At 40.9% G+C, this 14,706-nt stretch overlaps 1 protein-coding gene across 3 annotated transcripts in view; it reads right to left on the reverse strand.

Annotated features, from left to right (window-relative positions):
• LOC139952231 (uncharacterized) overlaps window positions 1–14,706 on the reverse strand; it is a 76,420-nt gene that overhangs the window by 20,054 nt on the left and 41,660 nt on the right. For all 3 annotated transcript variants that reach the window (XM_071951307.1, XM_071951316.1, XM_071951299.1), the window contains exons 31-45: window positions 13,333–13,505; window positions 12,863–12,970; window positions 12,083–12,363; window positions 11,571–11,760; window positions 8,069–8,192; window positions 7,580–7,786; window positions 6,707–6,878; window positions 6,076–6,225; window positions 5,192–5,296; window positions 4,858–4,950; window positions 3,952–4,137; window positions 2,549–3,301; window positions 1,787–2,080; window positions 1,071–1,143; window positions 383–556 (exon numbers count right to left, since the gene is read on the reverse strand). In XM_071951307.1, the coding sequence (XP_071807408.1) occupies window positions 383–556; window positions 1,071–1,143; window positions 1,787–2,080; window positions 2,549–3,301; window positions 3,952–4,137; window positions 4,858–4,950; window positions 5,192–5,296; window positions 6,076–6,225; window positions 6,707–6,878; window positions 7,580–7,786; window positions 8,069–8,192; window positions 11,571–11,760; window positions 12,083–12,363; window positions 12,863–12,970; window positions 13,333–13,505 (3,083 nt within the window). The remainder of the gene's footprint in view (window positions 1–382; window positions 557–1,070; window positions 1,144–1,786; window positions 2,081–2,548; window positions 3,302–3,951; window positions 4,138–4,857; window positions 4,951–5,191; window positions 5,297–6,075; window positions 6,226–6,706; window positions 6,879–7,579; window positions 7,787–8,068; window positions 8,193–11,570; window positions 11,761–12,082; window positions 12,364–12,862; window positions 12,971–13,332; window positions 13,506–14,706) is intronic.

Here is a 14,706-nt window from a genome sequence, read left to right on the forward strand (position 1 = left end):
AATGTACTTTGCAATTCTAGAGCAGATTTCTTACCAACTAGACCACTGAGATTGCCCAGTAGCTAGAGGCAGTTCGAATACAACAACATATATAAAATCTTTGCAGAATCAGCTGCTAAAACCTCAGCCTGTAGCACATTTTTGTGATATTTGTTCCCGTGACCAAGCATTTATACACCACAGTAGGACTATACTCCTCTGAAGGGATGTACTTATTGCAAGATAGATAGATAGATAAAATATATGATTCAAAGTGCCAAAGTTATCATTTTGTGTTTTAAAAACAATTCTGGTCTAGTAAAAATGTTGAGAAACGACAAGTCACCATTCCCCCCGCCCCCTCCACCTTCAAGCCCTGCTCTACATTGACATGCTGTATTACCTGTTATGATAAACTGGTATATCGTAACTGAGTGCAGTTTGAGGCAATGTAGCCACTCGCTCTTCGTCATCGGCGTCGTTGAACCAAGTAGCATCATATCCCACAATGCCTTGCTCCTCGGCTGTCCCACAATCCTGCAGAGCCCATTTTAAATGAATGTCCCCCTGAAGATCACTGTAATAAAATGTGAGAAAACAAAATTTCCATCAATGGATCTGGTGCAATATTTATAAGCTAATAACAGCATAAGAATGGCTTGGAAGAGGTGTTGATTCCGGGTCTCTTTTAGAATTTTAATCTACATGTAATCTAATCTAATAATTTAAGTGCACCGCATACAATTATCTCAGCACACTGTACACAGTGCCAGTTTAAAAGTTAAAAAATTACAGAGTAAAAAATTATCGTCAGATGATGTGTTTATCCACAAATCTTTTGCCAATAAAAAGTTCAGATTTTCGTTATGGCAATGATATTTTCATAGGAAAATGACTACTGAAGGAGCTCCTAAAGGTTAAAAAAGTACTGCAGGTGGGCACAGAATTTCTTTTAAAATACAGACCTCAAGTGGTAAAGAAAAATCTTGTCTTATTTCAGTAATCAAGGCTTCACTTGGGAACACCTGTTCATTTTGGTCATGTACAACATTTAAAAGCACTGAGAAGGGAAGTCCCAAAAAAATTCTCACCTATTTTCCTCCGACTCTTCATTATGTCTTTCTATGGAGGGATGAAACTTCGCACCCAGCTGCACAATATTACCTATATGAAGCGTGACATAGTTAAAAGTTAAAAGCTTAAAGCCAGCAGCTGTAAACTCATCTCACAAAAATCTGATTTCAAGATATTTCTGAACCAAATAATGATTTAACCCTCACTATAAGATTTGAACTCTGATTGAGAAGTTGTGCATAGATTTGAAATGCACATGGTGGTAATAAAAATAAGGCCGTTTTTGAATGAGCCATTTGAGAGTTAGATTTGAATAATGTCTGGTACAATGACTTGCTTAGTCAGGAGGTACTGCTTACATTTGAATTCCCCAGACGTATAGGTTTGTGGGGCAAGCTTTTGTACAGTAACCTCCAGATGGGCAAATCCTGGTAACACGTGCCAAATGTGTTTGGGGATTTGTTGTCTCGTACTACGCAAAGCTTGCACCAAAACATGTGACATTGCGACTGTCTTTATAATCTGAGGAATTCTGAAGTGGTTAACTTTGAGTAAAAAAAAGGTTCACACGCCCCAGCTAAGATTGTCTTAGCATTTTGACTTTGTGCGATCTCCCTCAAAATAACCCCCCAAAAACAACAGAACAAAATAAAACAAAATCAAGAAGAACAAATCTTACGTTAAAATGGAAAATACTCTTTCTGTTCATCCAGGGTTTCCTAGAACAACCTACCTGATTGATCTCTAGGTAGAGTAACGACGACAGTCTTAGATGCTGACTCGTCGAACATCCCTTCATACTCAGCAGAGGCTAATCTCATATGATGAGGCTTAGCGCTAGCTTTCTTTGCTAGTCCTTTATCCGCTGTCGTTATAGCAATCAAGACAATCTCATAAGACTGAGTCGCTGTGCATTGGATGGTATACTGCTGGGTGTTGGGTTTCAGGGTTGCGTAAACTGCTCCGTTGACCTCAAGTTTGTATGCGAGGAGGGTACGTCTGAGACACGTTGAGCAGACGGGATCATCTGACGTATGACAAAATCAAATCAGAAATCAATTAACATGATTGGTTTTTGGAGATGGTTCTTGTATAGATGTATTGCTTATGACGTCATTGACAACCATCTTTGATGAAAGGCTATCATTGGCCGAGAGTGAAGCGGAAGTCTCCTTCACTGGTAAAGTGATAGTGCACTAAACACATGCATTCAACTACCACCACAGTATCATAAAACAGGCTTGTAGTACTTTTGTTGGAAGTGTTAGTGACAACTGAACCTCCCTGGGCCCAATTTCATAAAACCTGTTAGCACAAAAACTTGCTTACCACAGAAAACTATTGCTTAGCAGAAACTGGTCACCAGCAAAAAGTCCATAAATTAACATTGTTGTGACTCGTGTCCCCACCATTTTTTGCTTAGCAAAGAAATTTTCTAATCATTAATTTCTGCTTAACAGCTTTATGAAACTGGGCCCTGGCAGGAGTGGCTTACCTGAGTTCCTGGAGGAGGTCACCAACGACGGTTTCTCCCAATACACATCGACCCACGATGAACCATAGCTGGTAACCATCACATCTGGCGCCACGCACGGCGCAGGTACTCTGGCCACAAACATCTCCGATTCAAGCCTCAAGAGGGCCTCCTTGCTGTGATGTCGTCTCTTCTTATCTCGTTTCTTCGACGTCTGTCCCCGTTTCTCCGTCTCCGAGACGACTGCCACCACCATAAATGAGTACATCTTTCCCTTAACTAATCCCGGGATCTCGCACGACGTCATTTCATTGACAACTTCTATCGTTTCATGAGGGTCACTTCTTTCGACCACAGCTCCAGTGTTCCTAACCTCCAACCACCGTACCTCATACCGCTTTAAGACACCCAGTTGTATCATAGGTGCCCTCCACAATAATGTCACCGCATCATCGCGACCGAATATGCAACTTAAACCACTAGGGGGCGCCAAACCTGCCGTCGTCATCTCAACGCTAACGCAAGGCAGCCATGGACAGTCCACAGGTACATCGTTCCAATCGTCTGGGAGACTCCTCAGTTTGGATCTCGGACTGACCATAGACACGGACCCTTCCTCAAAGTACTCATCCGTGATGGTGACTAGGTGGATGGTGTACGTCGTGGATTCTACGAGATGTTTGATTATTGTTGAGGTCACATCTGGGAGAAGGTCAGTATGGTGTGTGGTCTTGACAGAGTCATCTGAGAGCATTGTGACATAAACACGTAGACCTGAGGATGATAACAAAATGGTGTTTAAAGGCACTGGACACTATTGGTCATCACTCAAAATAAATGTTAGCATAAAAAACTTACTCTGAAGTAATGTAGTTTTTGAGAGAGAGGTAGTTTCTCACAAGCATGAAGCCTTTTTTAAATATCTGAAAACACACAACTTTGTGCAACAAGGGTGTTTTTTCTTTCATTATTCCCTTTCAACTTTGACGATCAATTGAGTCAAAATTTTTACAGATTTTTGATTTTATACAGATTTTATACAAGCTATGGTGTTTCAAATCAGCAGAGTGTGGGTTTGAGTCCAAGTCGTGACACCTGTGTCTTTAAGCAAAAACTTAACCACGATACTTCGTCCTTCGGGTGGTACCTAAAGCCGTTGGTCCCTTGTTTTGTGTAACGCATATAAAAAGAACCCAGTGCACTTATCATAAAGACACAGGGTCAGCCCCGGTGTTCCTGGTTTGATTGGAAGCATATTGCGCCACAGCACCTTGTAAACCATTCCATGGTACTATGTAAAAGGAGTAGGTCTCATAATTCAAACGTAGTCCCACACACCTTTCAGGAAAAAACTGAAAGTTGAAGCGCTTTGAGCATAACTGAGTGACGGATATGGGCAGTTTATACTAATACTATTATCATACCTATAACTTCCGCACCCCTTTCAACTGGTGCCTCCCATTTGAGCTGGACAGTAGTTGCTCCTACTGAGGTTACATCCAGATGACTTGGTGGCTGAGGTGGGCTGGCTGTAACGACCGTTGTTGACTCAGTTTGACTCCGTACTAGTACAATGTTGGACGGAGACACTTCACCTGTAATTTTTTTATCTAAAGAAATAAAAGTTTCATACACTTTTTATTACTTATTATTAATAGTATATGTTAAGTCTTAGATAAGACAAAGAAGATGTATCATCTGAATGACAGATGATATAAGGGCAGCTTTGAAGGAGGTAGAAAAGATCCACAAGTACTTAGACCTGGCCAAGGAACTTCCTAAGATTTGGCAGGTGAAAGTGAAAGTAGTCCCTGTGGTGGTTGGAGCACTTGGCACCATTCCCAAAACAATGGGGAAAAATCTTGATGAAACTGAGAAATGAAGGGATGAAGCCCAACTCGAGGAGTTATTGGCACAAAGGAAAATGGTCTTTTTCTTTTGCATGCTGTGATAAGATGAAATACAGTGAACAACATTATTATCACTGTTCATCAGGCATGCTTTAGAAATTTCCTCTAACTTTCTGAAACCTCTGCGGAGCACACAACCAAAAGCTGCTTAAATACACGCCAAGGGGTCAATCCAACAAATATGTCTTAGCCCTGTCAGGTTCCCATATATACACCTGGGTTAAGAGAAGCAAGTATGGTTAAGTGAATTGCTCAATTCAACAAGTGTCATGACCAGGAATCGAACCCACACTCTGAGGATTTAAAAGAAGGTAAAACATATTCCATTTCTGCAAAGCCCAACTTCATACAGCTGCTTAGTAAGTAGACACATTGCTTACCATATTTTAGTTGTATCTGTGTAACTTTGTTAAGACTCACCTGCTGTGTGATGTTGCTTATGCTTTCCTTGAGCTTGAACCGTGATGCAATACTTGGTACCAAGATCCAATCCATCAATCAGCAAATGATCATCTGTGTGGAGTTATCATAAATACAGGGAAGAGATTTGCTATGCTTTGTTTCACCCATACAAAGAGGAAAGAAGGTACTGGAAATCATGCTCTTAACATCCCGTTTTCTAATCCCTAATTCAAGACCTTTGTCCTTTTGTTTGACAAATTTGACAAACAATGGACAGGCTGCCACCATTGTTTATCACTAATTTGGAGGCAAGTGCCTACTTCTTCCTATTTTTGATTGTCTTTTTTCTTACCTGATGTTAGTTTTCTCTGCGGTGGTTCTCCCGTTTTCTTTGAAAGCTCCCACCACGTTACAACGTACTCCTCAGCTGCTTTATAATGTTTACGAGGTTTCTTCCCTAGGTGTCAAGAACAAAGAACTATTAAAGGCACTGGACACCTTTTGTTATTGACAAAGACCAGTATTCTCACTTGCTGTATCCAAACATAACAAATCTGTGAAAATTTTGACTCAATTGGTCATCGAAGTTACAAGAAAATAATGAAAAAATAAAACACCCTTGTTACACAAACTTGTGTGCTTTCAGATGCCTGAAAAGGCTTCATGCTTGTGAGGACAGTATTTTAATATCTGGTTGAGAAACTACCTCTTTCTCAAAAACTATGTTACTTCAGAGGGAGTCGTTTCTCACAATGTTTTATACTATCAACAGCTCTCCGTTGATCATTACCATGTAATTTGTTAGTTAACAATTTTTTCGAGTAGTTACCAATAGTGTCCATTCGATTGAACTCTTTCAGTTTCAAGGTCATACAAATACGATCTATTTTTTAAGTACTCCAAAAGTGTCATCAATCGCACACATAAGACCAATTACGAGAGGGCAACTTCACTAAAGAAATACTATTGACTTTGGGATGTACCAATGCAACACAAATCAGCAAGATACATTCTGAGAAGCGTTACACGGTAATGCAGTTTGAAATTTTGGGGCATAAAAACTGTTATATTTTTATATTACCTCCAAGTGAAAGGTTTCTCAAAATGCTTTATACTTCCAAAAGCTGCAGTAGGCTTCTAACCAAAGGTCTTGATTGCCATCAATCTTAAGAGTGATTACCGAACGTATACTTTCACTTTAAAGGTAACGATAGCATCGAGGTCACCCCAACTCACCTTTATCCCATACTACCATGACCGAATGACACCTCACTAACTCACACCAGATCCTAGAGGGCGCCTGTACGAGCTGGTCATATTTCACATTCAACGCTTCACTTTGGAAGATCAGATTGGGTGGATGAATCCTCAATACTTCAGATGCATCTGTCAAGATATGAAAGACAAACTTAACTGTTGTTCTTTAATTTTAAGAACAATCTGCCTGAGACTGATCAGCAGAGTGTGGGTTTCGAGTCCCAGTTGTGACACCTGTGTCCTTATAAGCAAGACACTTAACCATGATGCTTCATCCTTCGGATGGGACGTTAAACTGCTGTTCCTGTGTGTTGTGTAACGCACGTAAAATAACCCAGTGCACTTTACGAAAAGAAGAGAAGGGGTTCGCCCCGGTGTTCCTGGTTTGATTGGCAGCATATTGTGCCACAGCACCTTGTGCACCTTAACATGGTGCTATGTAAAATGAGAAGGTCTCATAATTCAAACATAGTCCCACATACCTTGCCGGAAAATACTGTATGTTAAAGCGCCTTGAGAGTCACTGAGTGACGGATATGCACGCTATATAAGCAGTCACTATATATATAGGAGATACTTTGAGCAGTATAAGAGTATATAACCACAGTACCTTGAGAGGATGGTCCATCATTGTCTTCGTCTGCAGAGTTCATCTCTGTTACTGCAAGTACTTGGACGGTTACACTGCTACCAGGCTTCAAGCCTGACAGGGTAGTACGAGTCGTAGTTGGAGGTAGAATGTTACTGAGGTGAGGTTGGCCATCCTTCAGGATGATGAATCCCTGTGGAGAAAAAAAAACACTGTCTTTGTCAATTTACAGCCGTTTTAGAGAGGTGCTCCAGAGTCGCACCAAACCAAATTCTGAATTAATTTCATGAAAAGTTTGATTTCTGAAACAGTTAGGAGCGACAGGACGCGCTAGAAATTGAAAGATCGACTATAAAAAACCTCAAAAACACACACAATAAAAATAAATTCTTAAATTGCACACAAATCCTAGGCGCTCTAATCTTACCCTGATCAGTGAGGTTTGGTACTACTCAAGTCAAGTCAACACCCTCAGCATGAATACACACCAGGTTGAGGTTCAATGATGAGGGTACATGTATTATATAAAAACCTCACAGCTCACACACACATATATAATATTAATAGGTTCTTATATTATGCACAAATCCTAGGTGCTAGATCGAGGCGCTCTAATCTTTACTAATCTTGGCTTCATTGAGGTCTGGAACTATAACCTCAGCATGAATATACTCCAGGTTGAGGTTCATTGATGAGGGTACTATGTAAAAACCTTACACCTTCCACTCTAGTCTTACCCTGCTACCACTCTTCCCTTACCCTGATCATTGAAGCTTTATTGAGGTCTGGTACTATCCAAGCAACATCAATACCCTCAGCATGAATACACTCCAGGTTGAGGCTCAGTGTTGAGGGTACTACATAAAAACCTCACACACATCACTCTAATCTTACCCTTATCAGTGAGGCTTCATTGAGGTCTGGTACAACCCAAGCAACATCAGCACCCTCAGCATGAACACACTCAAGGTTGAGGTTCAGTGTTGAGGGTAGAGGAGCAGAGGAATATGTCACAGTGAGGAGGTTGGAGGCTTCACTCATCACACCACATGTCACCTCATTAGGATGATCTTTCTTGACTGCCATCCATCCAGCATAGGCCTGTGGAAAGAACAAAGTCCAATTATCATCTATTCATCTCTTGGTAATTTTAAGTGGTTAAGGGTGTGGGATCAGCTGTCAATTTCACCAAACTCTTCCTTAGGACAGGTTTCTCGTTCTAACTCGAGTTAGGATTAATCCTTGCATTTTGTGAAATCGGCTGCAGGCTAAGGTTGGGTTTAGGGTCAGTGTCAGCAGGGTCAAAGAAGGGCCCAATTCCATAGCGCTGCTTAACGGTGAGCAGGTCTCAATCTTAAAGCAGGAAATCGAAGACAAACTTACTTTGACTGAGACGTTGTATTGTCTTCCATTATCTCTCAGGTTATGCAGTATATATCTGTGATTGTGTTGCTTCTTGGAACTCTTGGCTTTTATTTCACCTTGGAGTTTGCCGTCAATGTAAACACTGGATAGGGATATAACCAGAAAAACAGGGTAAAAATGTTACCACACAAAGGGAGGCTTTAAGGGATGCTACAATAACGGTCAAAATACTTGAGCTACCTGACCATGAATGTACCTTCACCGTTCCCCGCCCAATGTTCTCACCATTTGTGCAGGGTTCTTTCCCCATTTTAAGTAGGCTTTTAAGTCAACTAGTAAAAATTATTTTACAACGAATTTATGCAACTCTGCTGAAAACATTGCTCTGTGATTTTCACTTTTTTCTCTCAAAAACTTGACGACGAATGAAGCTGAAACTTCTACAGGTACATTATTTACATACATCTTCATTCACAGTGATAGTCAGGCAGCTTATGACCATATTTGAGATGGATGTGGACGTTCCGGACAAAAGCACCAAATTTTGTCCACGTGTTCCTTAATACCTAAGCTTTGCATTTTTGATAGGAACCACCTCACCAAGACGTATTATGGCGGCCATCTTGGATTTCCAAGATGGCCGCCATTTAAAAACCTGTTTTTGCCAGTATCTCACCTCCTGAGTCACCTAGGATCACAATTATGGTGTCTAGATATACATTTCCATGGTCAAGGAATACATCTTACCACTTAGAAAAGCAACAGTGCTTTATTTCCTTTGTATGGCGGCCATCTTGGATTTTTAAGATGGTAACCATATGAAAAACCCATATTTACCGGTATCTCGCCTCCAAAGTCACATAGAATCACAAATAGTGTGTCCAAATATATATTTCCATGGTCAATGGATCCAACTGTACCACTCGGAAGAGAAGCAGTGCCTTCTTTCTTTTATATAGCCGCCATCTTGGGTTTTCAAGATGGCCGCCATATGAAGAAAACACATATTTTATCAATATCTCACCTTCTAAATCACTTATAATCACAATTATGGTGACCAAATATACATTTACATGTTCAAGGAATCTAACTGTACCACTCAGAAGAGCAGCAGTGCCTTCTTTGTTTTGGATGGCGGCCATCTTGGGTTTTCAAGATGACCGTCATGTGAAGAAAACCCATATTTTTTATCAATATCGCACCTAAATCACTTATAATCACAAGTACAATTATGGTGACCATATAATATACGTTTTCATGGTCAAGGAATCCAACTGTACCATTTAGAAGAGCAGCAGTGCTTTCTTTCTTTTATGTAGTGGCCATCTTGGGTTTTCGAGATGGCCGCCATAAGAAGACAAAAACGTATTTGCCAATATATCACCTTTAAGTCACTTAGAGTCACAATAATGGCTTCTTAATATATATTGTTATGGTCAAGGAGCGCAAGTGTACCACTTGGAAAAGCAGGCCATCGATCACTTTCAATATTGCTGCCAAGTATAAACCCATTCAATATCTCACCTCCTTCGATCTGGATCACAAATTTGCTATTTGACAACTTGGGTCATACCCCCACCTGACCTAGTACAACTGCAAAAGGTTCAATTTCATAGCACACTGGAATCTGCATGTTTCAAATTACTTGAGAGAGCAGCAAAATGAAATGAAACTGGCTGTGTCTTAAACGAAAAATCACCAGTTGTCAGACAACTCTACCCTTGTGCCAGCTGGGGCTATTAAATACACTGGTCACCATTGGTAATTGTCAAAGACCAGTATTCTCTCTTCCCAGCAACCATGTATGGCTGGCCCAGATCTGGTCCACACGTGGCAGGTGATTTGAAAGTTTAGAAGAATCGGCCCAGTGACCCTCTTCGACCTAGACTTCGCAGATGGTATAGCCCTACTGTCTGACAACATCAAAGAGGCGCAAGAGCTACTCAGCAGAGTTGAGTCGGAGTGTGAGAAGGTTGGTCTCCATCTCAATGCCAAGTAGACGGAGTATATGGTATACAACATTGGGGATCATGCTCCGCTAAAAGACCTTAGGAGGTTCATCACTAAAGGAGGTGGACGACTTCAAGTACCTCGGCTCCACGATGCAGAGCACAGAGAAAGACATCAAAGTCCGTAAGGCGCTTGCATGGAAAGTCCTCCATGACATGAAGAAGATCTGGACATCTCAGCTCCCCAATGGTTTAAAGCTGAGATTCTTTCATGCGGTAATAGAAACCATCCTGCTGTATGTGTGTGAGTCTTGGACTCTCAACAAGGCGATGACCAAATCCACCAATGGCTGCTACACCAGGATGCTACGGATGGCACAGAATGTCTCCAGGAGGGATCACATCACCAACCTGGAGCTGGTCACTGTCTACGGCACCCAGAGCTACCAGCCAATAAAGTCATCGTGTGGGAGCCCACTCACGGCAGGTGCGGCCCCAGAGTACCCACCAAGACTATGCTAAAGAGGAGGAGCTAATCAGCTGTATGCAGGATAGAGTTGTGTGGCGTGTCAGCAATAGAGCCTGACTCAAACATGCTGCAACGCGACAACTTGGGTCGACTGAGTGAGTGAGTGAGTGAGTGAGTCTCGATGATGACAGCCAATTATTGGTTCCTGTGTGGACTTTTTTACCTGGTGCTTTCAAGGCCTTCATTAAACCTTAAAACTCCCAGATGGCCGCCATAAAAAAACATTGCTGCTGTTCTATTTGTATGCATTAGCCATGCAAATGTATGTATTTGACGTGACTTACAAGGTTACATGTAGATCTTGAAAACCCAAGATGGCCACTATAAAAAATCAAAGAAGGTACTGCTGCTCTTCTGAGTGGTACAATTAGATTCAGTGACCATGATAATGTATATTTGGTCACCATAATTGTGGTTATAGGTGATTTAGAAGGTGAGATATTGATAAAATACGGTTTTCTTCGTATGGCGGCCATCTTGAAAACCCAAGATGGCAGCTATATAAAAGAAAGAAGGCACTGCTTCTCTTCCGAGTGGTACAGTTGGATCCATTGACCATGGAAATATATATTTGGACACAATATTTTTGATTCTATGTGACTTAGGGGGCGAGATACCGGCAAATATGGGTTTTTCATGTGGTTACCATCTTAAAAATCCAAGATGGCCGCCATACAAAGGAAATAAAGCACAGTTGCTTTACTAAGTGGTGAAGATGTATTCCTTGACCATGGAAATGCATATCTAGACACCACAATCGTGATCCTAGGTGACTCAGGAGGTGAGATACTGGCAAAAACAGGTTTTTAAATGGCGGCCATCTTGGAAATCCAAGATGGCCGCCATAATACGTCTTGGTGAGGTGGTTCCTATCAAAAATGCAAAGCTTAGGTAATAAGGACCACGTGGACAAAATTTGGTGCTTTTGTCCGGAACGTCCACATCCATTTGCTAAGCTGCCTGACTATGAGTAGGGATTCATGTCATGGCCACAACAAAAACTTTAAACACAAAGGTATCAAACCCTTTAATGAAGACTTACAAGTATAAAGAGATATGTTTATGCTTTTGTCTCGGCCAGACAACGACTGCCGATCTCTCTTCCATTGAGCGTTCCTGTCTGATGACCGGAGGGTCCGGTAAGTCTGGACATGTCACCGTGATCAGATTGGATGCTTTAGTCTGTCCAGCGTTGGTCGTTACCATAGAAAGGCCAAAGTATTGCTTGGTACCTGAACAAAAGAAAACCAAACCAAATCTTTAATCAATTTGTCACATAAGGCAACTTACAGGCAACCAGTTTCAGGCAACAACCCAAGAAGAACAATTAGTAACAATTTGGTGTTGAGTGAAGACAAATTTGTTACAGCAGGACACTAACCTGCAACCTCTAGATTAACGTGCCAGAGTTCTACCCGAGATTCTGTCCCCCATATGAGAAATTAACATGGGCTGGAGGAGGATGATTCAAAAGAGGGCACTATTAAAAGTAGTTTGTACACAGTTCGCTATATGGGGGGACAGAATCTCCTGCCACACGTGCTCTAGACTCACCAGGTTGTAGATTCTTAATCAACTTCTCGGTCTTTCCATACGGGATAATCTCCGACAGTGGCTTGCCGTTCCGTATCATCTGATACCCCATGACGTCAATGTCCTCATGACAGACACCTGGTGTCCAGGACAGTGTGACTTCTTGTAGACCGACAGATTTAGCGAGGAGTTTCGGGGCTTGTGGCTGGCCACCTGTTGTGCATATGACCGGTTTGGAGCTTGCCTTCATGTGACCCTGATGAGTTGCATTCTTGTGGTGGTACGTGGCATGTACGGTTACGCTGATTGAGACAAAGAATCAGAGCAGTTATTTTTTGCGCGATTCCAAACTTATTTTTACACATGTACAAACAAAAAGGAAACACTTAAATTTTCAAAACCGTGCAGCGAGGGACCCATTTGGTTGCAAACTCCCTGTGGTACATGTCAGCTAATCCTGACAACTTATTTCCTATAAATTAAAGGGAAGTATACAATTGGTAATCACTCTTAAAATTAATGGCAATAACAACTTTTGGTTAGAAGCCCAACAGGAGCTTTTGATAGTATAAAGCATTTTGAGAAACATTTCCCTTCGCATTTTCCAATCTGGCCGTATAAAAAGATATTAGTTCTTACGCACCAATTTGAATCTGAGAAGCGTTATGTTCTCAGATTGTGTATTCCAATTTATTCAAGAAAATGTTGGTTATGTACATGTAACTTTCCTATTAGGAATCATTCTTCCTGCAGGGACAAACACACTTGTGGCACATTCTTTCATGAAACTTTCCGAGTTACCTGTAAGTAGAGTTTTCTGAGAGTCCAGTGAGTACAAAGACATGTCCTCTACCTGCATTCCAGCTATGGTGTATCTCAGTCTCCCCCGAGTCTGTAGTCATCTCTTGCCTGCATTAAAAAAAAAAAACTTTTTTTTTTTTTTTTAAGCGTCCCTTAAAGGGTAGTGAAACCTTTTGTAGATCAAGTTTTTGGCCAAGACATAAATCCTTACTCATTGCACATGACGATGTATAAAATTTAATTTACCAGTAGAAATTTCAGCCTCATTAGTCGTCAAGTTTTTGAGAAAATAAGTGAAAATCACAGAGCAATATTTTCAGGTATCGCATAAATCTGTTGTACATGCTAAAATAATTTTTGTCTCACTGAGTATTTTCTCAAAAACTACAGCACCTCATCAGTTAATATTTTAAGGGAAGCTTTCTACCACCATTATCCTTAAACCGATACGCCACTGAATATTTTCTTACCTAGAATGACTGCTGATACTGGTATCAAACTGCCTCCCCGCTACACACACATTATAATGATGTAGAACATAGGGAGTAAGATGACTTGATGCAATCTGCCAGCGGATGTGTAGTTCAGTGTTTATAGCCTGGCTGCGGACACTCACTACAGGCTTAGGCAGTGAGATCTTCTCCTGCTCAGTATTGTGAACAGTACAAACAATCAAATTATTAACGCCTCATTTAATTCAGAGCAACTTTTCAACCATTCAAATTTGGACTATAGATGGATTGCACAAAGCGTCATTGACTGCCATGTTTGATGATAGAAAAGGGCACACGTGTATGCGTGCTGCACACAACTCTCAGCCAATGATAGCCTTTCATCCACGCACGTTTCATCAAAGATGGCGGTCAATGACATCACGTGCAACCCATCTATTGAAAACAAATATTGGCTGCTTTGAGTGCTATGGTTAAAATACAACTTCAAAGGTAATCCACTGAGGGAAACTTTCAAACGCTGCAGGGACAACCGAGCAGCCCTTATATGCTGTTTGTGAAATAAATGGGTCATTCTGTCAAAAAAGGCTTTTTAAATTTGGCACAATTTCAAAGAGCTGCTTAAGCAGACAACTTGTCTAAAAAAATTCTGCTAAGCAAAACAAAATGCAGGATACCAGTCAAAGCTGTTGTATATGACCCGAGTCTGGTAAGCATAATTTTGTTACTTAATATGTGCTTTTTAAGCAGCTCAGACAATACTATAAGCTTTTTACTGCATGGGGAATTTACTTCTAGTTAAGAAAGCTTTTACAGAAAATAAAATAAAAAACACTGATTTGACAAAAGCAGAATGAAACAATCACAATAAGCAGGATTTATGAAATGGACCGAGGGCATTAGGACTAAAGGCAATGTCACACAAGGCAATTCTTTCAGGAAACCAGCTGCACTGTGTGCATAAGGAACACACGACAGCACAAGAGACATTCGTCTAGCTGAAACTCACTATCCTCAAGAAACAATGAAAAAATGAAATGTGAATGCATTTTCTTCTGGGAGATTGCCTGGAACTGGTCGCTATAAATTGCCGTGCTGTGACATGGCCTTTATGAATGACCCCTTACATAACACCAAGGTCCTGCACATGATGCCAATGATTTGCCTCATTTGACATCAGTGAACACGCTTTTTGAGAGTGTGACATCTAAACAAACAAATATGAATATAAAGACATTGAACATCAATATGAATAGTGCGGTGGAATAACAACCGTTTTAGACAGGCACGTCACAAGTCGCCCCAAACCAAATAGATAAGGAGCCACTCTAGGTCAACCAAAATAAAATTTTGGTTTCAGACAGGAAAACTTTACATAACATTTACAGCACC

Source organism: Asterias amurensis, chromosome 2 (genome assembly GCF_032118995.1).
Source record: "Asterias amurensis chromosome 2, ASM3211899v1".
Taxonomy (NCBI): Eukaryota; Metazoa; Echinodermata; class Asteroidea; order Forcipulatida; family Asteriidae; genus Asterias; species Asterias amurensis.